Source organism: Eurosta solidaginis, chromosome 2, assembly GCF_040869045.1.
Source record: "Eurosta solidaginis isolate ZX-2024a chromosome 2, ASM4086904v1, whole genome shotgun sequence".
NCBI lineage: Eukaryota > Metazoa > Arthropoda > Insecta > Diptera > Tephritidae > Eurosta > Eurosta solidaginis.
The window spans coordinates 106533042-106559843 of NC_090320.1; the positions used below are offsets into that span (position 1 = coordinate 106533042).

Here is a 26802-nt window from a genome sequence, read left to right on the forward strand (position 1 = left end):
GATGTTTGGTTGTCCAGACGTTTGTCTTTGTGACTCAATCACGCAAGAACGGCTGGACGGATTTGAACGAAATTTGGCACACATATAGCCAATAGTCTAGAAGGATCTACTAGGAACAGTTATAATTTAATTATTGTATTTTTTGGTCTTTGTGACTGAATCACGCAAGAACGGCTACACGGATTTTGCTGAAATTTGCGACACATATAGACAATAATCTACTGGCGAAATTTTTTTCGAAAATGAAAAGGGGGAGGGGGGCTCCCACAACCTTTCGAACAATTACTTTTTAATAATTTGTACACATTATAACTTTACGTTTACTAACCTTCACCAATATTACAAACTCAATAGCTTAATTAAGTCGAGGGCTTACAAAGTGAGCCCTGACAATCCCCCCCCCCACCCCCCCGCCCTCTCCCCCACTGGTGCCAAATCTATAAATTGTTATAACTCAATATAAATTTTCTCCTAAATCAATAATTTTTGGTATCTGGCTCATACAGATCGAGATCTAAACAATTTTGGAAAAACGATCGGTGGTGCTCCCCGTCTCCTCCCGCCATCCTTCCTCGTTCAATTGTTTTTATTAGCACGGTTTTATTAGCTTTAACTGTATGTTTGTTTGTCTTTCGCTTCAACGCTCCTGCTGCCTTATTAACATGCTTTTACAATCAGCTTCACCTTATTTGTAATCCCGTCAGGGTCATACCGAGACCCTTCCGGGATCATTTATGGATGGTTTTCGGCATCCGTCCGCCATCCCGTCGAGGTCATTTCGGGATCGTTTTGGGACTCTTCCAGGATCATTTCTGTATAGTTTTCGAGATCCGTCCAAGATCCCGTCGGGGTATTTTTGGCCTTTTTCGGGATCCTTCAGGAGTCATCTCGGGACTATTCCGGGATCATTTGGGGACCCTTCCGGCATCATTTCTGGATGGGTTTCGAGATCCTTCCGGCATACCGTCGGGGTAATTTCGGGAGTTTTTATGGACTATTTCGGGATCATCTGCGTTCCCTTCAGAGATCAATTCTGGATGGTTTTTGGGATCCGTCCGGCATCCCGTCGGGGTCATATCGGGACTCTTACGGGACTATTTCGGTATCATTTTGGGACCCTTCCGGGATCATTTGTGGGTAGTGTTCGGGATCCGTCCGGCATATCGTCGAGGTAATTTCGGGACATTCGATACCTTCCCGGAGCAAGAGAATTTATGTTTATGTGCGTGTCTGTTGGCCCTCCGTCTATCTTTGTCGACCGTAGAATGCATTATATATTGTCGGCAGAAAGCGCTCGCGCATTTTTTCGCATCCGACAGCACTTTATCGACAAAGGCTATGGAAACTTTGTCATTGTACTTAGGCGGATTCGGTAGGGACTTTACGGTGGACCAAAGTTTACCTACACCGGCAGAGGTTAAACCGCTTAGGTGGTCCTCCCATTTCGCCCGCTTGTGTTCATCCACAAGCAATCTGATGCGTTGGTTTATATCCCTTATTTGGGGGTCGCCGTGATCGAGATGTCTTATAAGGTCACGTTCTCTCGCTAAATTGCCGGCCTCCGCCGGGAAGTGGGCCCGAATTTCGGGAATTCTACCGGCGGGAATGAAACGAGCCGAGGCGCTTCCCAAGGCAGTCGGTTCTATGTACCGGAGCGACTCGGGATTTTTCCCGACCAAGGACTGTCATTTGTGTCAGTGTGACCCCAACAACAAACGAGCCGAGGCGGATTCTATGACCTTGCGGAAAGCACGCTCCCCTTGGCGGGCGTCAGTCGGGATAGGGAGGGCAACAAAGTGGTTGTCTGTAAAGGATTTGTATTCGTCCCACTTTCCTTTTTTAAAGTTTAAGAAAGTGCGTTTTTCTGTGACGATGAAGTCGGCGGTACGCTCGAGCGAAATAAGTATAGGCAGGTGGACGGAGGCCAATGTTACCATCGGCTGCCAGTTGACGCAGTTTACGAGTTCTGCGCTCACGATTGAAATATCCCGTGAACTGTGACAGCTTCCTACCATACGTGTGGGGGCGTCTCCGTTTATTGTGCAGAACGTCGTTTCTTCTATTTGATCCGCCAACATCTCACCCCTACTGTCCGCCCGCAAGTTTGAATGCCTTAGATCGTGATGGGCATTGAAATCGCCTAAGATAATGCGATTGTTGCCAGTGAGTAAGGCGCTGATATTAGGGCGGTATCCACTGGGACAACAGGTGCAGGAGGGATGTAGATGTTGATGATTTTTAGGTTTGCATCGCCTGACCTGGACATTATACCCAGAACAGGTCTGCAGAGCAGATCCTGCTGTGAGTTTAGTCTCTTGAATCGCAGCAATACGGATGTTGTGCCGCTTCATGAAATCGACTATCTCCGTGATCTTCCCAGTTAATCCATTACAGTTTAACTGTAGAATTCTGAAGTGCATAAGGGGAGATGCCGCCACTCTGGGGGTAAGTGACGGCTGACTACGCCTGGGCTGTGGAAGGCTAGGATGCAACTGCTGTTGTGGCCCTGGGACTGGACGTCCTTGGGTAAGCATTGGGGTACCCGGTGTATTTGGGTATGCGGCCTGGCAACATGGCGCAATGAAACCCGTCGGGGGGTTGCCGTCGCGGAGACCAGAACATCTAGGAAAATGGCACCGTCCATGGCAGAAGCTGCATTGGGCGGATGTCGCAAACATATATTTTTTTTGTACACCGAAAGATATTTATTTATTTACAGTCTATGGTGTTTCTGCCTTACAGACTATATAGCAGATTTTAGCTTAGCTAATGATAAACTAAGATAATTACAAACTACTTGTATTGTAATAAAACTACAGATTACACAAAACAAATATCACTGAGTATTGATTTCAAAGTGTGCTTTGGCAAAGAAAAATCGATGGTTAAAGAATTTGAGAATAGATTAAACTCGGTCATGGCTCTGAAAAAAGGTGCATTAGAGGCATAGAGGGTCCTGGCATTGTCCGTATAAAACGTAACTTTGGCACGAAGCGGCCTACTCGGGATACAAAAACAAATACTCGCGAGGAGGCAAGGTGCATCAACTGCCCCGCGAATAATGTCATAGACAAAAGTAAGAGAGATGATGGTTCTTCTACATTGAAGAGACCGTAGGCTAATAAGTGCACACCTGTCTTCATACGAGGGAATCGGATCAGAGAAATTCAACGATCGCAATGCGAAACGAACAAAAGTCTTTTGTACACGTTCGAGCCTCTTAATATGGCACTCGTGATATGGCCTCCAAATAAAGCAAGCATATTCAAGCTTAGAGCGAACAAGCGCAGTGAACAATTTTAAAGTATAAAATATAAAAAAAAAAAAGTGAGTAGTGAAAGAAAATTTCGAGTGGAATACTACCACGAAGTCTTTTATCTCATTAAGGGTTGAGAGGCGGGTGCCTCCAATAAAATAAGAGATGGAGAGATTATCGCAAGTTTTGGAGAAGGTAACATGAAAGCATTTACCAACAATTAGCGGTAGATTATTGGTATTACACCACACAGCGACATTGTCGAGATCAGATTGAATCCTTTCCGCGTCAGAGGCATTCGAAATGGTTCCAAAAACCTTTAAATCATCAGCATACAAAAGAAAGTTAGAGTGCTGAAAGCAGGCCTAAATATCATTTATAAAGATTACAAAAAGCAGCGGCCCCAAAATATTACCTTGCGGCACGCCGGGGGTGGCAATAAAAGAGTTAGAGTAAGTATTGTCAATTACAACACAACTACGCTGTTGAGGATATGACCTTATCCAAGAAAGAAATGTTGAGTGGAAACCCAAAGAAAGCAATTTAGAAATTCGGATTGCGTGGCTAACTTTATCAAACGCTTTTGAGAAATCAGTGTATACAGTATCGACTTGTAAACGATTTTTAAAGTCAGAAAAAATTGCTAAATTTGTCACAGTGGATCTACCGGACATGAAACCATGCTGATTGTTGCAGATTAGACGTTTTACCGCAAAATACACTTTTTGTTTCACAATATATTCAAAAAGTTTAGAAATAGTCGACAACTTTGCTATGGGTCTATAATTGGCGACGTTATTTTTACCGCTCTTGAAAACTGGGCTAATGAAAGTTATCTTCCATGCATCGATAAATTCACCACACTCGAGAGATTTGTTAAAAATAAGGAGTGGGATCGCCAATGCCAAACAATTTTTAAAAAGATAAGACGATAGGCCTTCGATATCGGTAAAAGTGAATGATTTTATGTTTTGGATTCCTTCCACAACATATTTAAGGGATAAAGTCAAAGCGCCAAAGTTGATAGAAGAGTCAGCCCAAACGGGGGCCTCCGGCCGAACTTCCATTTGCGCAACAAAGTTGGAGCGGAAAAAATCTGCAAAAAGATTAGCCGCTTCAGCAGGTGAAGAGGCATGTTCAGTATTATAGAAAACTGATGCCGGAATACTAGAGCATAGCTTTTTGGTTTTTACGTAATTCAAAAACGTCTTAGGATTATCTTTAGTACCAAGCTCAAAGTTACGAACAAAATTCCTATGGAGTCTTTTGACCAACACTTTAAATTTTTTAGAATAATGAAGGAACTTAGATCTATAGACCAAGGACTTAGTGAGTTTGAATTTTTTGAAGAATCTATTTCTCAAATCCTTTAGCCGCTTCAGCTTTCTGGTATACCACGGAATCTTGTAACAACGCACTTTTTTTCGAGGTATACTGTCAATACAAATTTGATTAATAACAGTATTAAAAATGTTGAAACAACTAGAAAGATCATTTCCCAGAAAAAGAGTATCCCAGTCAATGGACGAAACTTGAAAGATCATATCGAAGTTTCCGCGTCAAAATGAAAAACTATGGGCATCGTCATATGGACGGATACCACAAAAGGTATAAAATTCCATGTCCAGGATTAGCGGGATGTGATGCAAACATGCGCAAGACAGCGGGTCAAGACATTCACTAAGAGTACAGTTGACATTATCATTAACGAAGACAAGGTCCAGAGTTCTCGATAACTGATTTGTGAGGCTGTTTTTCTGGGAAAGATTGACACTTAAAAAATTATCAATGAGGTACATCTCAGCAGTACTGTTTACATTTTTAGGGACTAAAATGTAGCTATCGTTAGCATAGGACCACTCAATATGAGGTAGATTGAAGTCGCCAAGTATACAGAAGTTACTACCATCATGATTACGAACAAGGTCTATAACGTTGTCAACATTTGACTTGTAGAGAAATTACATACTAGAAGGTAAGGTGTATGAAACGCAAATGAACATTTCGGAACAGCCACGAACAGAGACACAAAGTTGATCCAAAAGTGACACCTAGGATAACTCAATAAGCGATGATTGGAGATGACGGCGAATAGCAATTAAAACCCCTCCAACCTGGAGAGACCAGTTTTGGAAAAATCACGATCCTTACGATAAACGTTGTACAAATTTGAGTCGAAGAACTCGCCATCCAGAAATTCAGGATTGAGCCAGGTCTCGGTTAGAGCAAAAATATCGTAGTCGGCATGCGAACTAATATTGAAGAATGAGTGCGCATACCGGAGACATTTTGGTAGTAGATTATTAGATGTTTCTGGCTACCGTCCAGGGAAGCGGTACCAGCTCCAAAACATTCAGTAGGCGGTACATAGGAATTTGGAATATATGAACTTTCAGCAATTATAATATTATTGTAAGCGCTAGATGTCATTGATTTGGCGTTGCATGAATCGAAAGGGCCGAATATTAACGCCGGAAGGCCATACATCTAGAAGGTATTCATAATAGGCAGTAACAACACCAAGCTTAAAGTTTACGCTCTGTAGACTATCCAGCGGGATACCATTTTTGATGATCTTTCGGCATGAAAGATGTTTAGGATAAATACCTGCGTGCTTGGAAACAAAATCGATAACACTGCCCTCAGATACAGTTGGCTTGAACGATGATATGTGAAGCCACTTCGTATTAACTACGGCTTCCAGCTCAGTGCTCCCATTGCAGCCGTAAACAATGGTGCCCCTATTGTTATGGCGCACAGATGTGAAAATACTGTGATTGTTATTGACATTTATAGCAGGGCCAGCGGCGTCAGTGGGCTTGAGATTAGAAACAGCAGAGTTAGCATCAGCAGCAGCAATCTCAGAAGAAATTGCAGTAGTAATAGTGTTAGTGGCATTACCAGCGGAAGCAGCATCCATATATATCCATAGTGTGGGTGCAAGAGAGAGCATTGCCTTTGTTATTAGTAGCAAGTTGAAGAACAGTATTGGTAACGGTGAGCGAAGCTGCAGCAGCATTGTTGGAATTATGATTATCAGCCACAGGCAAGGGCGAAAAAGTAATAAGATCAGAATTCGATGACAAACGGCAGTCAGCAGCATTTTTGGTGGTAGTTTGCATTTAAGGTACCAGCACTAACAAAAGCTGACATAAGTGAACTGAGATCAGTCGCTGATACAACGGTTTTATCTTTGTAGTTAAGATTTTTCTTACATTTTTTGCTCTTTTTCTCCGTTGCACTAACGCTAACACTAACCGGAGCATTGCCTTTGTTGTTGTCATTGCTTGTATCAAATGGCACAAGTTCAGCAGCACCCTCATTGTTATTGTTATTGGACGATTGTAAAGCATTTAGCTGGCCACCCAATACTGCAATCTGCTTCGATAAAGCATCAAGTTTATTCTCGAAAGCTTTTGTAACTAAATCAAATCCGAATTTTCGATTCAGAAGCATTGTGTCCAAAGCTGTAGCAAGCATTGTAGGCATGTCAACACACTGATCACATAGGTACAGTAAATGGCGATTATCTTTAAGCATATTTAGATCGTAGGTAGCAATGTTTACACAACACGAGCGATGGAAGATTTTTTTGCACCAACCATTGCACGGAATTGACGATGATTCCGATTTAAGCATTTTATTGCATTTACCACAAAAATCATCCATTGCAACAACACACAGCAAAGATAAAAATATGATAATATAAAAAATGAGAAAAAGCAAAAACTTCGGAGCGAGACAAAAACACGTACAACTTCTGGTCACCTTAATATTTTCAGCTGGTTGGCAGCGCTATTATTGTCTTTTGCTTATTGTAGTTTCGCGCTATTACGTGTTATACATTTCGCACAAAATTTGAATTTATTAGAATTTTTACAAGTCCCCCAAACTTCGAGCAAATTTTCTTTACATTGGGTTACAGGGCACTAAATGTCTGCGTTGCACTGAGCTAAGGTGCAGACTACGGGACGTCCTAGGGCGTGAACAGCAAGGAGCCACAAAAGATTTATAGAAGTTACGTGGACGTCTGGTTTCGGGATCAAGCCCAGAACAACCTGTCCGATGCAACCATCCCTTACACGAGACACACTGACAAGAGTATGACCGTCCTAAAAAGATTATTTTCCGGCAGATGCAGCAAAACCATTTCTCAGGACCGGGGTCAGGAGACGGACCCGGATTGGGTTCGATACCTTCCCGGAGCAAGAGAATATGGAACAGTCCCGCTGCAAGGAGCTGCTGGGAGGATGAAAATTTGTGGGAGGGACGCAACAAATTAAATGGGGTTACACTGAAATGACCGTCTTTGGTCGGGAAAAATCACGAGTCGCTCCGGTACATAGAAGCGAATCACAAATTGTCATCAATGTCCTCTAGCGGAAGTACAATGAAACTTGCAGTTTCAACAGGGGTGGAACATAATAAGAAGGGTGTTAGAAGCGTTGATTCCACATTACAATTAAAGAGATGGTCGGTGTCATGTGGGGACACATTGCAAGCGGGGCATACATTTTGTATGTCGGGGTTGATTCTGGATAGGTAAGAATTTAACCTGTTACAGTATCCAGATCGACGTTGAGCTAGAGTGACTCGCGTTTCCCTGGGGAGTATGCGTTCCTCCTCTGCAAGTTTTGGGTACTGTTCTTTGAGTATTGGATTCACCGGGCAATTCCTGGCATAAAGGTCTGACGCCTGTTTGTGGAGTTGGGTGCTTGTGTTTTTTGGCTTCATACGGCTAAGTTCTCAGGTGCCGCATTTCCTCATAATGCTTACGGAGATGACTCCTTAAGCCCCTGGGCGGTGTTGGCTCATCAGTTAGATGTCTGTTGGGATGCCCTGGTTAGCATCTCATTTCTCTCCCTGATGGGGAGTATTCTCGCCTCATTATGTAGATGGTGTTCTGGGGACATAAGACAACCCGCAGCGGTTCTGAGGGCAGTATTTTGGCAGGCCTGTACCTTCTTCCAGTGAGTGGTCTTTAGGCTGGGCGACCATATCGGGGACGCGTAGCATGCAATCGGCTGGCCAATTGCTTTGTAAGTGGTAATGAGCGTTTCTTTATCTTTTCCCCCAAGTACTGCCAGCAAGAGATTTGAGGATTTTATTACGGCTCTGGATTTTTGGTACAATTGCGGCTGCATGCTAACCAAAATGTATATCCTGATCAGTGTTGCCAGGTGATGCAAAAAAAAGTAGCTAGATTGGCAAAAAAAAAAGGTTAGAAAAGGCTAAATTTAGAAAAGAAAGAAGCTAAAAAAGGCCAGAAATTTTTGGTTAATTCATTAAATTTTTTTATATTTTAGTTTACACATTTTTAAATAAAAACTTATAAACATAACTTAAGCATAGCTTCCTGTTTCAAAACATATCAGGCACATTTTCCTTGACTAGCGCATGGAATTACTTTAAATGATTGCATATGTGTATATACATAAAAAAAATATTACAAACTAATTATTTATATATATATTCCCCGTCTGAAGAATCAGAAGAGCTTAAGTCTGGGTATAAAGTTTGGCTATTTACCATAGATATGAGATCATCGGTAATTTCAAAGTCATTACAACATTTAGATAAGCGTTTTAACGAGCATCTAATATTAAGCAGCGCATTAAGCATTTTAATTTTTAGTTTGTTCCTTAATTTAGTTTTCAGAATTTTCATGCCACTAAAAATTCTTTCACCCTCCGCGTTACTGAGTGGTAATATTAAAACTAAATATGAATTCGACAAGTTCTAAAAAAGGAGGTTCCTTTAATGCATTTTTATATTCTCGGAATTCCGACCAAAATTCCATGGTGGAGTGTACATTTTTCCATTGTATAGTTATAAGTTTTCGCCACTGCAGCTCTATTAATGCTATTTGACTTGAAGAATAACTATACTTCTCTTTTTCAAAGTAAGAAAATACATCTGGCTTTGAAATTTTCAACGAATTTTCAGCAGAAAAAGAATTAATCTTTTGTAGAGAACTCATATTATTAGGTATTAGGTGTTCACAGGAACTACTGAAATTATTTTATTTTAGAAATTTTTAAAAATACATTCGGAGTAAAAAGGCTAGAAAAAAGTCACGAAGCTAAACCCAAAATTTCGAGGCTAGAGGCAAAAAAAGGCTAAATCTAGCCTCGAAAAGGCTAACCTGGCAACACTGATCCTGATCAAACTTCACACCTAAGATTTTGGGGTGTAGGACAGTCGGTAGCGTAGTGCCATCGACGTGGATGTTCAAAATGGTCGACATTTGGGACGTCCACGTTGTAAATGAGGTCGCGGAGGATTTAGTCGGTGATAATGTCAGGTTTCGCGAGGCGAAAAAACTGGAGAGATCATGGAGGTAGCCGTTTATTCTGTTGCAAAGCTCATCGATCTGTGGGCCTGGGCCTTTGGCCATTATTGTGCAGTCATCGGCGTAGGAAACGATAGTAACTCCTTCTGGTGGCAAAGGTAGCTTTGATATGTAGAAGTTAAACAAAAGTGAGGATAGGACACCACCCTGTGGCACCCCTTGTTTAATTCTTCTTGGTTTAGATGATTCGTTTCTAAATTGCACCGATGCCTGCCGACCACCCAGATAATTTGCGGTCCACCTTTTAAGACATGGGGGAAGGGTAGACCCTTCCAGGTCTTGCAGTAACGTGCCATTGTTGACCGTATCAATAGCTTTTGATAGGTCTAGCGCAACGAGTACTGTTCTATGGTGGCGGTTTTGATTTAAACCGGAATTTATCTGTGTGCTAATGACATTTAGCGCGGTGCTGGTGCTATGGACTTTTCTAAAGCCCTGCTGATGACAGGCTAGCTGCAAATTTGCTTTGAAGTAGGGGAGCAAAATGGCTTCAAGCGTCTTGGCTACTGGCGAGAGGATATCGGGCGATATGAATCTCCTATGTTAGCTGGTTTCCCAGGCTTTAGAAGCGGGAACACCTTGGCCATTTTCCATTTTTCGGGAATGACAAAGGTGGAAAGAGACAGGTTGAAGACATGTGCTAAATATTTGAAACCTTCTTTCCCTAGGTTTTTAAGCATCGGCATGGCTATACCGTCTGGGCCCACTGCTTTGGATGGTTTAGCATGACGCGCTGAATTTATGTTTATGTGCGCGTCTGTTGGCCCTCCGTCTATCATTGTCGCCCCGAGAATGCATTATATATTTTCGCATCCGACAGCACTTTATCACCAAAGGCGATGGAAATTTTGTCATTGTGCTTAGACGGATTCGATAGGGACTTTACGATGGACCAAAGCTTACCTACACCGACAGAGAGGTTACAACCGCTTGTGCTCATCCACAAGCAATCTGATGCGTTGGTTTATATCCCTTATTTGGGGGTCGCCGCGATCGAGCTGTCTTATAAGGTCACGTTCTCTCGCTAAGTTTGCGGCCTCCGCCGAAAAATGAGGCCGAATTTCGGGAATTCTACCGGCGGGATTGAAACTAGCCGAGGTGGATTCAATGACCTTGCGGAAAGCACGCTCTCCTTGGCCAGCGTCAGTCGGGATAGGGAGAGCAGCAAAGCGGTCTGCAGTGCAGATCTTGCTAAAAGTTTAGTCTCTGGAATCGCAGCAATGCGGATGTTGTTCCGCTTCATGAAATCGACTATCTCCGTGATCTTTCCAGTTAATCCATTACAGTTTAACTGCAGAATTCTGAAGTGCATAGGGAGAGACGTCATCACTCTGGGAGTAAGTGACGGGTGACTACGCCTGGGTTGTGGAAAGCTAGGACGCGACTGCTGTTGTGGCCCTGGGACTGCTAAGGCGCAGACTACGGGACGTCCTAGGGCATGAACAGCAAGGAGCCACAAAAGATTTATAGAAGTTAGGTGGACGTCTAGTTTTGGGATCTAGCCCAGAACAACCTGTCCGATGCAACCATCCCTTACACGAGACACACTGACACGAGTATGAACGTCCTAAAAAGATCATTTTCCGGCAGATGCAGCAAAACCATTTCTCAGGTCCGGGGTCAGTAGACGGACCCGGATTGGGTTCGATACCTGCCCGATGACAATTTGGGGAAAGGACATAACGAATTAAATGGGGTTACACTGTAATGACAGTCCTTGGTCGGGAAAAATCCCGAGTCATGGGTGTTTTCGAGCCACCAAATAACAGCTTAATTGATAGTATGTTGCTTAAACTGAAGCTAATAATGTGCTGCAATAGCGCAATTTTTATTTTGCGAGCCACGTTGCCACAGCTGCACAAACTTTGTCAAAGAACTTAATGCCTTATTACTGTGATAAAAATTAGCACTGATACAGTAGCTCGAACACAATCTACATCTTAACATAATTAATTTTATGAAAAATCATAGTTACCTTACGCCTTGTGTTACAAAATATAACAGATTGGGTAATTGAGAGTGTATCATACAAATCGCACAAAGTGCCCAGTTTCCAGTTTTCTTGCTTTACATTGACATAAAATTGCTTTATACCTTCCAATGTAAGCTCTTCTTTCTTTACTAAAATGCTCACTGGATCACGCATAAAGCAACGACTGACTTCAAGAACATCGGGTGGCATAGTAGCAGATAACAAAATGACCTGTACGTCAGGTGGGAGCATTTTGAAAACATCCTGAATTTGATCTTTGAACCCGCGGGACAACATTTCATCAGCTTCATCCAAAACGAATAGCTTTATGTTATTAGTGCGAAGCACTTTACGGTTAATCATGTCATAAACACGACCAGGCGTGCCAACAACAACATGACATCCAGACTCCAAATTTCGTGCATCCTCACGCACATTTGTTCCACCGATGCAAGCATGTGAATGGACCTTCATGTATTCACCAAGTGCCATAACAACGCGCTGAATTTGAGTTGCTAGCTCTCTAGTTGGAGCCAATATTAACGCTTGGCAATCCCGTATGGACGTATCAATTTGTTGCAATATAGCAATAGAGAAGGTAGCAGTTTTTCCGGTTCCTTGAAAGAGAAAAAATTTCCGTTAAAAGATGTTTACACTGATCGTTTTCCCAATCAATTTCATGAAATTTAATGGCGTAAACGGGGGTGCGATAATGGCATTCAAAAAAGTTGATAGACAGCCAACTTTTGAATCAACTCAATTTTTCGATTTGTGCAACGCTACTTTTGCTTACATTTGAGCACTTATAAAAACCAGTTTATTCAAATTCGACTTTTGCGAAAAAATAAAATGTATGGCATTTCTAATTGGCATGATATTTCCGTGTTGGTCTTGGTGTATTTAACATGTCTGTTCCCACAAAGTTCGGGCAAAATTGCTGTCCTAGTTGTTGTTGTTGTTGTAGCAGTGCTTCGCCCCACCTAACAGACGCGACCGATCACAAACTGTCATCAATATCCTCTAACGGGAGTCCAAGGAAACTTGCTGTTTCAACAGAGGTGGACCATAGGGAAAGGGGTGTTAGAGGCGTTGGTTCCACATTACAATCAAAAAGATGGTTGGTGTCATGTGGGGACACATTGCAAGCGGGGCATACATTTTGTATGTGGGGGTTGATTCTGGATAGGTAAGAGTTTAACCTGTTACAGTATCCAGAACGAAGTTGAGCCAGAGTGACACGCGTTTCCCTGGGGAGTATGCGTTCCTCTTCCGCAAGTTTTGGAAACTTTACTTTGAGTACTGGATTTACCAGGCAATTCCCGGCATAAAGGTCCGACGCCTGTTTGTGGAGTTCACCAAGGACCTGCTTGTGTTTTTTCGCTTCGTACGGCTGGGTTCTCAGGTGCCGTATTTCCTCAAAATGCTTACGGAGATGACTCCTTAAACCCCTAGGCGGTGCTGGCTCGTCAATCAGATGTCTGTTGGGATGCCCAGGTTTCTGGGTATTCAACAGGAACTGTTTGGTCAGCATCTCATTTCTCTCCCTGATGGGGAGTATTCTCGCCTCATTATGCAGATGGTGTTCCGGGGACATAAGAAGACAGCCCGTGGCGATTCTGAAAGCAGTATTTTGGCAGGCCTGTAGTTTCTTCCAGTGGGTAATTTTTAGGCTTGGCGACCATATGGGTGACGCGTAGCACCTAATCGGCTGGCTAATTGCTTTGTATGTAGTCATGAGCGTTTGTTTATCTTTTCCCCAGGTACTGCCAGCAAGGGATTTGAGGATTTTGTTACGGCTCTGAATTCTCGGAACAATTGCGGCTCTTATTTGTTGCTGTCCTAGTCTTCTCGATTATTTCATCAGGTCTGACATTGAGTTTAATGACAATGCTTTAGTTTCTAGTCCGTTCTTTTTCCCAGATTACCGAATGCTAAACGTTAATAATCTATTAAGTGACATTACTCAAATTATCTGTCGGTTTGTTGGAGTCTGAGCTCTGAACATGAAAAATTTAGATTCTTGAACGAAACCCTGGGATGTTGTTGTTGTTGTTATAGATGTGCTCCTCACAATGACAAAATTTCCATCGCCTTTGGCGATAATGTGCTGTCGGATGCGAAAAAAATCGCGAGCGCTACCGACTGTGTTACACCCCAAAATCTTGGGTGTGACGTTTGATCAGGATCTACATTTTGGGTAGCATGCAGCCGCAATTGTACCGAAAATCCAGAGCCGTAATAAAATCCTCAAATCTCTTGCTGGCAGTACTTGGGGAAAAGATAAAGAAACGCTCATTACCAATTACAAAGCAAATTACCAGCCGATTGCATGCTACGCGCCCCCGATGTTGGTCGCCAAGCCTAAAGACTACTCACTGGAAGAAGCTACAGGCCTGCCAAATACTGCCTCAGAACCGTCACAGGTTGTCTTCTTATGTCCCCAGAACACCATCTACATAATGAGGTGAGAATACTCCACATTAGGAAGAGAAATGAAATGCTAACCAAACAGTTCCTGCCCAGAAACCTGGGCATCCCAACAGACATCTGATTGATGAGCCAACACCACCCAGGGGCTTAAGGAGTAAACTTCGTAAGCATTATGAGGAAATACGGCACCTGAGAACACAGCCGTATGAAGCCATAAAACACAAGCAGGTCCTCACTGAACTCCACAAACAGGCGTCGGACCTCTATACCAGGAATTGCCGGTGAATCCTGTACTCAAAGAACAATACCCAAAACTTGCAGAAGAGCAACGCACACTCCCTAGGGAAACGCGAGTCAGTCTAGCTCAACTTCGATCTGGATACTGTAACGCAGTAATGGAAGTCGAGGCTGATGTCTTTGCGACTATACTAGCTGGAGAAAGGCTCAATGTAGGATGGGAACGTTGTAAAATCTATGATGCAGTGCAAGTTCTGTTTTGCTTCAAATGCAAAGGCTTTAATCATAAAGCAAGCGAGGGCAAAGAAAAAGAAGTATGCGCAAAATGCTTAGGAGAACACAAATATGCTTTATGCAATAAAGAAGCAATAAACAAATGTACTAATTGTATCAGAGCAAATAAAGAATTAAATTTGGGACTAGATGAAAATCATGATTCTCTGGATAGAATGTGTCCGGTTAATCAACAAAAGCTAACGGCAAAGAAGAGGAAGATTGGATACTAGCAACCAACGAAGGCAATCGTAAACACTAAGTCAAAAACTCACACAAATTTCGATAACAAATTACACAACTTGGAATGTATATATTAGCCGTATTTTTTAACTTTATATAAACTGCTAAGCGACAAACTTTAAATACACCTCTGAAATTGCTGCGCATAAATTTTGTCCTACTAAATTGCAATACGCATTATACTCAGATGTAACTGAATTATGTGTCTTTGTTTCACCCTCTACACTAATTCTATGTATTATATGTGTGTCCACAATTCATCGCAACTGATTCAGCTATATGTTATACCCTATGACCACCAGAGCGTTGTGTCTCCGCTTTTCGGTTCGCTCCTAAGCATTATAGGCGTTTTTTTCACGCGCAAACGAAACGTATACGCGTGTAAAAAAAACACGGCTATTGTAACGAATGTACTCCAAATCCTCTTATTTGCAACCTTCTGCTAAGTTCGAATCACTAAACTGTTGAATAAATAACTCCACTCTTCAATAATGCAAAATGGCTTTTATTAAAGTACTTCACAATAAATAACTCTACTATTGCTCGACAGATAGCGTGCTTAATCAAAACTGATTATTGCGCCTCTACTGGTGTCGCCTTTTATACTGTGCGTTGCTTCTCCCGGCGTGTACGTACATATGTGTAGACATAATGATTGAATTATTGATGTGCATCAAGTCACTGCTTAGCATCGGCTTAGAGATGGCAGTACCCCTTAGTGTTGCTAATATTCGTAACACTGCCCTCCACCTAAGTCTGATCGTCCCGATGAGACAAGTCTCTCGATCTAAACGCATCTAGCATCTCCAAATGTACCACTCTTCTACTTCGTGGTTTCCCAATGGTTTGTATGCGGTAGATTGTGTCACTGATCTTCTTCACAACTTTGTACGGGCCTTCCCAACTGCACCGAAATTTGGATGGAACACCTTTTTGCCGGTGAGGGTTGTATAACAGTACCAAACCTCCCTCCAAGAAACCTTCCGAATTATTGTTCTCATCGTACCTGCGTTTCATCTTACTACTCATTATCCTTGATCGGTCCCTCGCACTCTGTTGTTTGGCCAATGAAATACTTTGTAGAGCTTGCTCTTGACGGATTGGCTTCACATACTCAGTACCGTTCCGACGTTTCCCAACAGAAGTGCGCGCTGGCTTGAAACCACACTTGCATTCTTTCTGGAAAATTCTTTCAGTTTTATTAGCGCGTCCATTAGGTTTTGTCAATGCCGGTGTTTCTCTCTCAGGTACTTTTGATTTCGCTTTATTTGGCCCATTCGATCCATCAATCTTTGCTCGATCTACTTTCCTTGACTTTCGTGGTCTCTGTCGAATCTCCTCCACCAGCACTCGCTTACTGCTGAGCCCTTTTTCCAAACTGAAGTTAAGTTTCACATCTTGGGTCTCATAACGCATCACCCTTCTCTGCATTATGATCTTGATGTCATGGTCAACCAAGAAGTCCACTCCCAATATGACTTCATCAACAATCTCCGCCACAATGAATTTGTGTAGAACCATGACCTTTCCAATTAATACCTCACATACCAATTCTCCTTGGACTTGGCTATACTCGCCAGTGACCGTACGCAGCCTTGCTCCAGGTAACGGTTTTACTCTCCTGTTGATCAAGTCAGATCGGATTAAGGAATGAGATGCGCCCGTATCTACAGTCAGTACCCGCTCCCTGTCATCCAGCTTTCCTTTGACGGCAAGACTGCACGATTTTCTTCCAATTTCCGACACAGATATCACAGGACATTCCATAGCTGGGGCAAGTTTTCGTTCTTTACATCTTACACGCTCTTGCTCATCTCCTCCAGCATTGTGTTTACGGCCACCCACATTGTTGGAACTATTAGGACCAAGATCGCAATGACGTGCAATGTGACCGGGCTTCCCGCATTTGAAGCATTTGATAACTCTTCCACTCCAATATTGCGTCTACCCACTCTGGTCTTTCTACTTCCACACGGCGTGCTTTGAAAACTGGCTTACACAGAAGCGACGCTGTTTCCTGAATCAGAGCTTGTGACACCGTTTCTGCGAATGTTGGCTTTGGGCTTGCGTATGTAGCTCGCTTTGTTTCGACGTCCCGTATGCCAATTATAAAGCTCTGAATCTTTACCCTTTCAGTGTATTCCACGGGTGCGTCCGCATTCACTAAATGTGCCAGCCTTTCAACATCCGACGCAAACTCTTGCAAAATTTCACCAGGCCTCTGGAAGCGGTTCAGCAACTCCATTTGGTATATCTGTCTCCTATGCTCAGTTCCGTATCGTCTCTCTAGAGCGCCCATCAATGCTTCATAACAGTTCCGTTCGCTGTTGTTGTTGTTGTTGTTGTAGCAATGCTCGCCCCACCTAATAGCCGCGACCGATCACAAATTGTCATCAATATCCTCTAAAGGGAGTCTAAGGAAACTTGCCATTTCAACAGAGGTGGACCATAAGGAAAGGGGTGTTAGAGGCGTTGGTTCCACATTACAATTAAATAGAAGGTTGGTGTCATGTGGGGACACATTGCAAGCGGGGCATACATTTTGTATGTCGGGGTTGATTCTGGATAGGTAAGAGTTTAACCTGTTACAGTATCCAGAACGAAGTTGAGCATGAGTGACACGCGTTTCCCTGGGGAGTATTCGTTCCTCTTCCGCGAGTTTTGGATACTTTTCTTTAAGTACTGGGCAATTCCCGGCATAAAAGTCCGACGCCTGTTTATGGAGTTCACCAAGGACCTGCTTGTGTTTTTTCGCTTCATACGGATGGGTTCTCAGGTGCCGTATTTCCTCAAAATGCTTACGGAGATGACTCCTTAAGCCCCTAGGCGGTGCTGGTTCATCAATCAGATGTCTGTTGGGATGCCCAGGTTTCTGGGTATTCAACAGGAACTGTTTGGTCAGCATCTCATTTCTCTCCCTGATGGGGAGTATTCTCGCCTCATTATGCAGATGGTGTTCCGGGGACATAAGAAGACCGTGGCGATTCTGAAAGCAGTATTTTGGCAGGCCTGTAGTTTCTTCCAGTGGGTAATTTTTAGGCTTGGCGACCATATGGGTGACGCGTAGCACCTAATCGGCTGGCTAATTGCTTTGTATGTAGTCATGAGCGTTTCTTTATCTTTTCCCCAGGTACTGCCAGCGAGGGATTTGAGGATTTTGTTACGGCTCTGAATTCTCGGAACAATTGCGGCTGCGTGCTCACCAAAATGTAGATCCTGATCAAACGTCACACCCAAGATTTTGGGGTGTAGGACAGTCGGTAGCGTATTGCCATCGACGTTGATGTTCAAAATGGTCGACATTTGGGACGTCCATGTTGTAAATAAGGTCGTGGAAGATTTAGTCGGTGATAATGCCAACGCCGCGAGGCGAAAAAACTGGAGAGATCAGGGAGGTAGCCGTTTATTTTATTGCATAGCGCATCGATCTTTGGGCCTCGGCCTGTGGCCATTATTGTGCAGTCATCGGCGTAGGAAACGATTGTGACTCCTTCCGGTGGTGAAGGTAGCTTAGATATGTAGAAATTAAACAAAAGTGGGGATAGGACACCACCCTGTGGCACCCCTTGTTTAATTCTCCTTGGTTTTGGTGTTTCGTTTCTAAATTGCACCGATGCCTGCCGACCACCCAGATAATTTGCGGTTCACCTTTTAAGACATGGGGGAAGGGTAGATCCTTCCAGGTCTTGCAGTAACGAGCCATGGTTGACCCTATCAAAAGCGTTTGATAGGTCTAGCGCTACGAGTACTGTTCTATGGTGGGGGTATTGATTTAAACCGCAATTTATCTAATGGCATTTAGCGCGGTGGTAGTGCTATGGAGTTTTCTGAAGAAAGCCATGCTGATGAGGGGCTAGCTGCAAATTTGCTTGGAAATAAGGGAGCAAAATGGCTTCAAGCGTCTTTGCCACTGGCGATAGGAGAGATATCGGACGATACGACTCACCTGTTAGCTGGTTTCCCAGGTTTTAGTAGCGGGACCACCTTGGCCATTTTCCATTTCTCGGGTATGACAAAGGTGAAGAGACAGGTTGAAGACATGCGCTAAATATTTGAAACCCTCTTTCCCTAGGCTTTTAAGCATCGTCATGGCTATGCCGTCTGGGCCCACTGCTTTGGATGGTTTAGCGCGACCAATGGCGTCCTCAACCTCTTTAGCGGTGATGGTGATTGGTGACGCGCTGAATTTGTGTTTATGTGCGTGTCTATTGGCTCTCCGTCTATCTTTGTTGACCGTAGGATGCCTTATATATTGTCGGCAGAAAGCGCTCGCGCATATTTTCGCATCCGACAGCACTTTGTCGCCAAAGGCGATGGAAACTTTGTCTTTGTGCTTAGTCGGATTCGATAGGGACTTTACGGTGGACCAAAGTTTACCCACACCGGTAGAGAGGTTACAACCTCTTAGGTGCTCCTCCCATTTCGCCCGCTTGTGTTCGTCCACAAGCAATCTGATGCGTTGGTTTATATCCCTTATTTGGGGGTCGCCTGGATCAAGCTTTCTTATAAGGTCACGTTCTCTCGCTAAGTTTGCGGCCTCCGCCGGGAAGTGGGCCGGATTTCGGGAATTCTCCCGGCGGCAATGAAACGTGCCGAGGCGGATTCAATGACCTTACGGAAGGCACGCTCCCCTTGACGGGCATCAGTCGGGATAGGGAGGGCAGCAAAGCGGTTGTCTGTAAAAGATTTATATTCTTCCAACTTTCCTTTTTTGAAGTTTATGAAAGTGCGTTTTTCGGTGACGATGAAGTCGGCGGTACGCTCGAACGAAATAAGTATGGGCAGGTGGTCGGATGCCAATGTTACCATCGGCTGCCAGTTGACGCAGTTTACGAGTTCTGCGCTCACGATTGAGATATCTGGCGAGCTATGACAGCTTCCTACCATACGTGTGGGGGCGTCTCCGTTTGTTGTGCAGAACGTCGTTTCTTCTATTTGATCCGCCAACATCTCACCCCTACTGTCCGCCCGCAAGTTTGAATGCCATATATCATGATGGGCATTGAAATCGCCTAAGATAATGCGATTGTTGCCAGTGAGTAAGGCCCTGATATTAGGGCGGTATCCACTGGGGCAACGGGTGGCAGGAGGGATGTAGATGTTGATGATTTCTAGGTTTGCATCGCCTGACCGGACAGATAGGCCTTGACGTTCTAAGACATTGTCCCTGCGGTCGATGCCAGGATCAAATATATAATATTGCACAGAGTGGTGTATGATAAACGCAAGGCCGCCTCCATTTCCGCTCTCGCGGTCTTTCCTGTGGACATTATACCCAGAGTAGGTCTGCAATGCAGATCTTGCTGTGAGTTTAGTCTCTTGAATCGCAGCAATGCGGATGTTGTGCCGCTTCATGAAATCGACTATATCCGTAATCTTCCCAGTTAGTCCATTACAGTTTAACTGCAGAATTCTGAAGTGCATAAGGGGAGACGCCGCCACTATGGGGGTAAGCGCTTAGGCGTAGACTACGGGACGCCCTTGGGCGTGAACAGCAAGGAGCCACAAAAGATTTATAAAAGTTACGTGGACGTCGGGTTTTGGGATCAAGCCCAGAACCTGTCCGATGCAACCATCCCTTGCACGAGACACACTGAACAGAGTATGACCGTCCTAAAAAGATTCTTTTCCGGCAGATGCAGCAAAACCATTTCTCAGGACCGGGGTCAGGAGACGGGCCCGGATTGGATTCGATGCCTTCCCGGAGTAAGAGAGTATGGAGCAGTCCTGCTGCAAGGAGCTGCTGGGAGGATCACAATTTGTGGGAGGGACGCAACAAATTAAATGGGGTCACACTGAAATGACAGTCCTTGGTCGGGAAAAATTCCGAGTCGGTCCGGTACATAGAACCGACTGCCTTGGGAAGCGAGTTCCGTTCGCCCTCTGGAATTGTTTGTAAAATCTCAGCTGCAGGCCCTTTCAATGCCATGAACAGTGCAGCATCTTTATCTTCCGCATTGTAATTGTTCACTGCCTCGGTCTTCTCAAACTATAGCTTAAAGACCTGGAAAGGAACAGAACCGTCAAAAAATGGTGTTTTTACCTTTGGATTACTCGCTGAAACTGCAGCGCGATTTAAGTGCAACTCCTGTATGCGACCTCTCAAAGCATCCACCACGGCTTCGATTTTTTCCTCAAACTGTGTTATTTTCTCGTCCATACGCGTTTCGAGTTTTGATGATATACGCGCCTCTTGCGCTTCGAGTTGTACTGTTATGCGTGCCTCTTGCTCTTTCAGTTGTGTTTCCATCTTTGATGTAATCTGTGTCGACATTTCTGAAATACGCGTTTCTTGTGCTTTCAACTGCTCGGCCAACTGAGATGTCATATATGTCTTTTGTTCTTCCAGTTGAGTTTCCATCTTGGATGTTACTGTCGACGTTTGTGCAGATATTGCAGCTAATATTACGTTGAAGTCTGTGCTGGTAAATGCCTGCGATGTTTGGTTTTTCTCCTCCAATTTTGTTGTCTCATCGCCATCAAGATGAAAGACATACTCTTCCACGTCAATTCCTTCTAATTACATTGCCTCTCGTAGTCGTGCCTGAAGTTCGAGTTTAATGCCGGTTGTATTCAATCCACGGCTCTCCAACTCCTTCTTCAGTTGCGGGATCTTCAATTCACTTAACTTTGCCATGTCCAAGTTGTATTCCCAATCTCCGGAATTTATTCAACAATTCCTCTTCTGACACCAATTGTAACGAATTTACTGCAAATCCTCTTATCTGCAACCTTCTTCCCCTAAGTTCGAATCACTAAACTATTGAATAAATAACTCCACTCTTCAATAATGCAAAATGACCTTTACTAAAGTACTTCACAATAAATAAATCTACTATTGCTCGACAGATAGCGTGCTTAATCAAAACTGATTATTGTGCCTCTACTGGTGTCGCCTTTTATACAGTTTGGTTTACTCGTTGACATTTCTAGGCGGTTCTGTTCTAGAATCTACTAGTTGGTTATCTGCTATAAGTTTCTCAGCTATAACTACAGATGCACAATTTTTATAGCTTCTCTCACAGCTCAAGCGCGCGTGTGTTTGTGAGCGACACTTCCACAATTATATTGCATATCTCAGATAAGATATCTGCATGTGTTTCTGTGTTGCTTCTCCCTGCGTGTACGTACATATGTGTAGACATAATAATTGAATTATTGATGTGCATCAAGTCACTGCTTAGCATCGGCTTAGAGATGGCAGTACCCCTTGGTGTTGTTGCTAATATTCGTAACAATATCTTAATCGCCCTTATCGCGAGTTTTATTTTCACCCGAAAATATTCACAGTTTTTGTTCACCCTATCGCAGAGGGTGGCGAAACAATTTTTCAAGTTCGAAAAAGATTTCACCCTATCGGCAACTCTTTGTTCGGGCGAAATGAACAGCGGGAAAACCAAAATTTTTTCACTTATATTTTACAGGCGAACGAGAGGAAAACAAAATGTAATTAATTTTTTGTTTTGAAATTTGATACTCTTATAATTATATGTACTTTTATTATGAGAAATAAACCAATAAATAATGCACAATCGGAAGCTGAGTGGAAAAAAGTGAAATTCCTGTATTGCTAAGTATGTATATTCTATTTTTTCACAACGTATCAGTCGGTCAAGTTGTCCATTGAGGACAAAGCAACGGTTCCAAAATGTTGATCACCTCACTGAAACCAGATTACCTAAGACCCACTTAATGGTCCTTTCCAACGCTTTTTCCCTATGCGAAAAAACGAAGACATTTACCCAACTTTACAATTGGTGGAACTCCAAATGTTTGCTTCAATGGTGGCAAGGAGTTGGTAAGAATAGCTAGCAAATATTAGAATGCCAGCTTGTTTAGCCTGTAATATTGGCGAAAGCTAATTGAAAAAAATTAACTTGTTATTCAAAAGTGCTGAAAATAGTAATTTTTAGCTTACAGTGAATCATTTTACCAAAGGGTTATAATTGTCCCTTAATTGCCTCCGAATCGCTTTCACATATATATTTGCCTCGCGCTCAATCAATACCAACCTAAGTGCAATACTAAACATTATTTTATTAATTTTTTATTTATATTTTTGTTGTATTTTAAGGAAATATGTGGTTGGTTACAAAATTTACACAATGGTAAGTAAATTATTTGTTCACTGCCAATTCGCAATAGAGCATCAGCGTAGGTGTAGTTTTTAACAAAACCTTGACATGGAAATATCACATCTTCCGCACAGTGGGAAAAGTGTATGGGATGCTTCGTACACTCTGGCTTACACAATATTTTACTCCGTTACATATTCGTCTACTAATAGCAAAAGCGTACTTAATACCTACGCTGTTGTTGTTGTTGTTGTAGCAATGCTCGCCCCACCTAATAGCCGCGACCGATCACAAATTGTTATCAATATCCTCTAACGGGAGTCCAAGGAAACTTGCCGTTTCAACAGGGGTGGACCATAAGGAAAGGGGTGTTAGAGGCGTTGGTTCCACATTACAATTAAAGAGATGGTTGGTGTCATGTGGGGACACATTGCAAGCGGGGCATACATTTTGTATGTCGTGGTTGATTCTGGATAGGTAAGAGTTTAACCTGTTACAGTATCCAGAACGAAGTTGAGCAAGAGTGACACGCGTTTCCCTGGAGAGTATGCGTTCCTCTTCCGCGAGTTCTGGATATTTTTCTTCAAGTACTGGATTCACCGGGCAATTCCCGACATAAAGGTCCGACGCCTGTCTATGGAGTTCACCAAGGACCTGCTTGTGTTTTTTCGCTTCATACGGCTGGGTTCTCAGGTGCCGTATTTCCTCAAAATGCTTACGGAGATGACTCCTTAGGCCCCTAGGCGGTGCCGGTTCGTCAATCAGATGTCTGTTGGGATGCCCATGTTTCTGGGTATTCAACAGAAACTGTTTGGTCAGCATCTCATTTCTCTCCCTGATGGGGAGTATTCTCGCCTCATTATGCAGATGGTGTTCTGGGGACATAAGAAGACAGCCCGTGGCGATTCTGAGAGCAGTATTTTGGCAGGCCTGTAGTTTCTTCCAGTGGGTAGTTTTTAGGCTTGGCGACCATATGGGTGACGCGTAGCACGTAATCGGCTGGCTAATTGCTTTGCATGTGGTCATGAGCGTTTCTTTATCTTTTCCCCAGGTACTGCCAGCAAGGGATTTGAGGATTTTATTACGGCTCTGAATTCTCGGAACAATTGCGGTTGCGTGCGCACCAAAATGTAGATCCTGATCAAACGTCACACCCAAGATTTTGGGGTGTAGGACAGTCGGTAGCGTAGTGCCATCGACGTGGATGTTCAATATGGTCGACATTTGGGGCGTCCATGTTGTAAATAAGGTCGCGGAAGATTTAGTCGGTGACAATGCCAGGTTTCGCGAGCCGAAAAAACTGGAGAGGTCAGGGAGATAGCCGTTTATTTTATTGCATAGCTCATCGATCTCTGGGCCTGGGCCTGTGGCCATTATTGTGCAGTCATCGGCGTAGGAAACGATTGTGACTCCTTCCGGTGGTGAAGGTAGCTTAGATATGTAGAAATTAAACAAAAGTGGGGATAGGACACCACCCTGTGGCACCCCTTGTTTAATTCTCCTTGGTTTTGATGTTTCGTTTCTGAATTTCACCGATGCCTGACCACCCAGATAATTTGCGGTCCACCTTTTAAGACATGGAGGAAGGGTAGACCCTTCCAGGTCTTGCAGTAATGAACCATGGTTGACCGTATCAAAGGCTTTTGATAGGTCTAGCGCTACGAGTACTGTTCTATGGTGGGGGTATTGATTCAAACCGCAATTTATCTGGGTGCTAATGACATTTAGCGCGGAGGTAGTGCTATAGAGTTTTCTGAAGCCATGCTGATGAGGGGCTAGCTGCAAATGTGCTTGGAAATAAGGGAGCAAAATGGCTTCAAGCGTCTTTGCCACTGGCGATAGGAGAGATAACGGACGATATGACTCACCTACGTTAGCTGGTTTCCCGGGCTTTAGTAGCGGGACCACCTTGGCCATTTTCCATTTCTCGGGTATGGCAAAGGTGGAGAGAGACAGGTTGAAGACATGCGCTAAATATTTGAAACCCTCTTTCCCTAGGTTTTTAAGCATCGGCATGGCTATGCCGTCTGGGCCCACTGCTTTGGATGGTTTAGCGCGACCAATGGCGTCCTCAACCTCTCTAGCGGTGATGGTGATTGGTGACGCGCTGAATTTGTGTTTATGTGCGTGTCTATTGGCTCTCCGTCTATCTTTGTCGACCGTAGGATGCATTATATATTGTCGGCAGAAAGCGCTCGCGCATTTTTCCGCATCCGACAGCACCTTATCGCCAAAGGCGATGGAAACTTTGTCTTTGTGCTTAGTCGGATTCGATAGGGACTTTACGGTGGACCAAAGTTTACCTACACCGGTAGAGAGGTTACAACCTCTTAGGTGCTCTTCCCATTTCGCCCGCTTGTGTTCGTCCACAAGCAATCTGATGCGTTGGTTTATATCCCTTATTTGGGGGTCGCCTGGATCAAGCTGTCTTATAAGGTCGCGTTCCCTCGCTAAGCTCGCGGCCTCCGCCGGGAAGTGGGGCCGGATTTCGGGAATTCTCGCGGCGGGAATGAAATGTGCCGAGGCGGATTCAATGACCTTACGGAAGGCACGCTCCCCTTGTCGGGCATCAGTCGGGATAGGGAGGGCAGCAAAGCTGCTGTCTGTTGCAGATTTATATTCTTCCCACTTTCCTTTTTTGAAGTTTATGAAAGTGCGTTTTTCGGTGACGATGAAGTCGGCGGTACACTCGAACGAAATAAGTATGGGCAGGTGGTCGGATGCCAATGTTACCATCGGCTGCCACTTGACGCAGTTTACGAGTTCTGCGCTCACGATTGAGATATCTGGCGAGCTATGACAGCTTCCTACCATACGTGTGGGAGCGTCTCCGTTTATTGTGCAGAACGTCGTTTCTTCTATTTGATCCGCCAACATCTTATAAGTTACGGCTTCGCCAGCCGACCCAGACTCACCCTCGGTTACCTGGAAGTGGTCCCAGCGCCATATAAGGTACAAGTTGAAAACGTGGAGGGCGCCGCCTCCATATTGTTGCCATGGTGTGCATTTGCTTAAAATTGCACTACCGCGGCGGCCGTCTGCGGTACACTTTAAAAAGCATAAAAATCACAACTCTACAATTACTTTTCTGTAACTTGAATTTAATTTCTTTATTTAAAACTTTTCTGTACACTCAAATGCGTCTGCATACTTTGATATCCAAAATTATATTAATGGCGGTGAAACATGAAAGTGCCGATGTCACTCTTGCTACTCGTCACTTTCATGTTTCACCCCACATATCGTATTCTCTCTTACACACTACATTACAATATGTCATGACGTATTATGTTTATATTTTATTCTTTCTCTTTTAATATTCACAATTAAATATCATTGTGAGTAACAATATTGAGATGTTGCCAGATGATTATTAAAGAGTTAATTTGGGGGATTTTATCCTTACATCACCCTTTTTGGGGAAAAGAAGAATTGACAAAGTGATCAATTTTGTCACATTCTTCTTTGGCCATAACTTATAAAAATTGTTGCGAACGAACGAATATATTTATATTAGGGTGTACCTCCCCTTTTTAATTCGTTGGTTCGGAACCATTTTTATTACTGATCACTACAAATGAATGAATTTGATTTTAATTTATTAAATTATGTTGTTTGTTCTTCTTTTTGTTGTGGATATTTACATTTTAATATATTTTAAATTTGTTAAAGTTTTACATTTTTAATCTTTGCTGCTTTTGAAATAGTTTTTTTTTTTCTGTTTGTTTTTTTTTTTTGTTTGAACTTAAGAAATACGAACAATTTTCATGAAATAGGTTTTTTTTGAATATACAAAATGTGTGTTATTTTACTTTTTTTGTATTAACAATTTTTAAGCCTTCGTGGCTGCTTAAATTCTAGTAAGAAAATTTTGGATTTATTTTTCAATGGTATTTAACGTTTTATCAAGGTATTAAAGTAATGTTAATTTACTTTACTAAGGCGGTTTTTATGTACCACTTTT

General features: G+C 43.3%; 1 protein-coding gene across 4 annotated transcripts in view; it reads right to left on the minus strand.

Moving 5' to 3' along the window:
• Positions 1 to 26802, minus strand: part of eIF4A (eukaryotic translation initiation factor 4A) — a 149593-nt gene that overhangs the window by 56487 nt on the left and 66304 nt on the right. For all 4 annotated transcript variants that reach the window (XM_067766074.1, XM_067766072.1, XM_067766071.1 and 1 more), the window contains exon 3: positions 11584 to 12197. In XM_067766074.1, coding sequence (XP_067622175.1) covers positions 11584 to 12197 — 614 coding nt within the window. The remainder of the gene's footprint in view (positions 1 to 11583; positions 12198 to 26802) is intronic.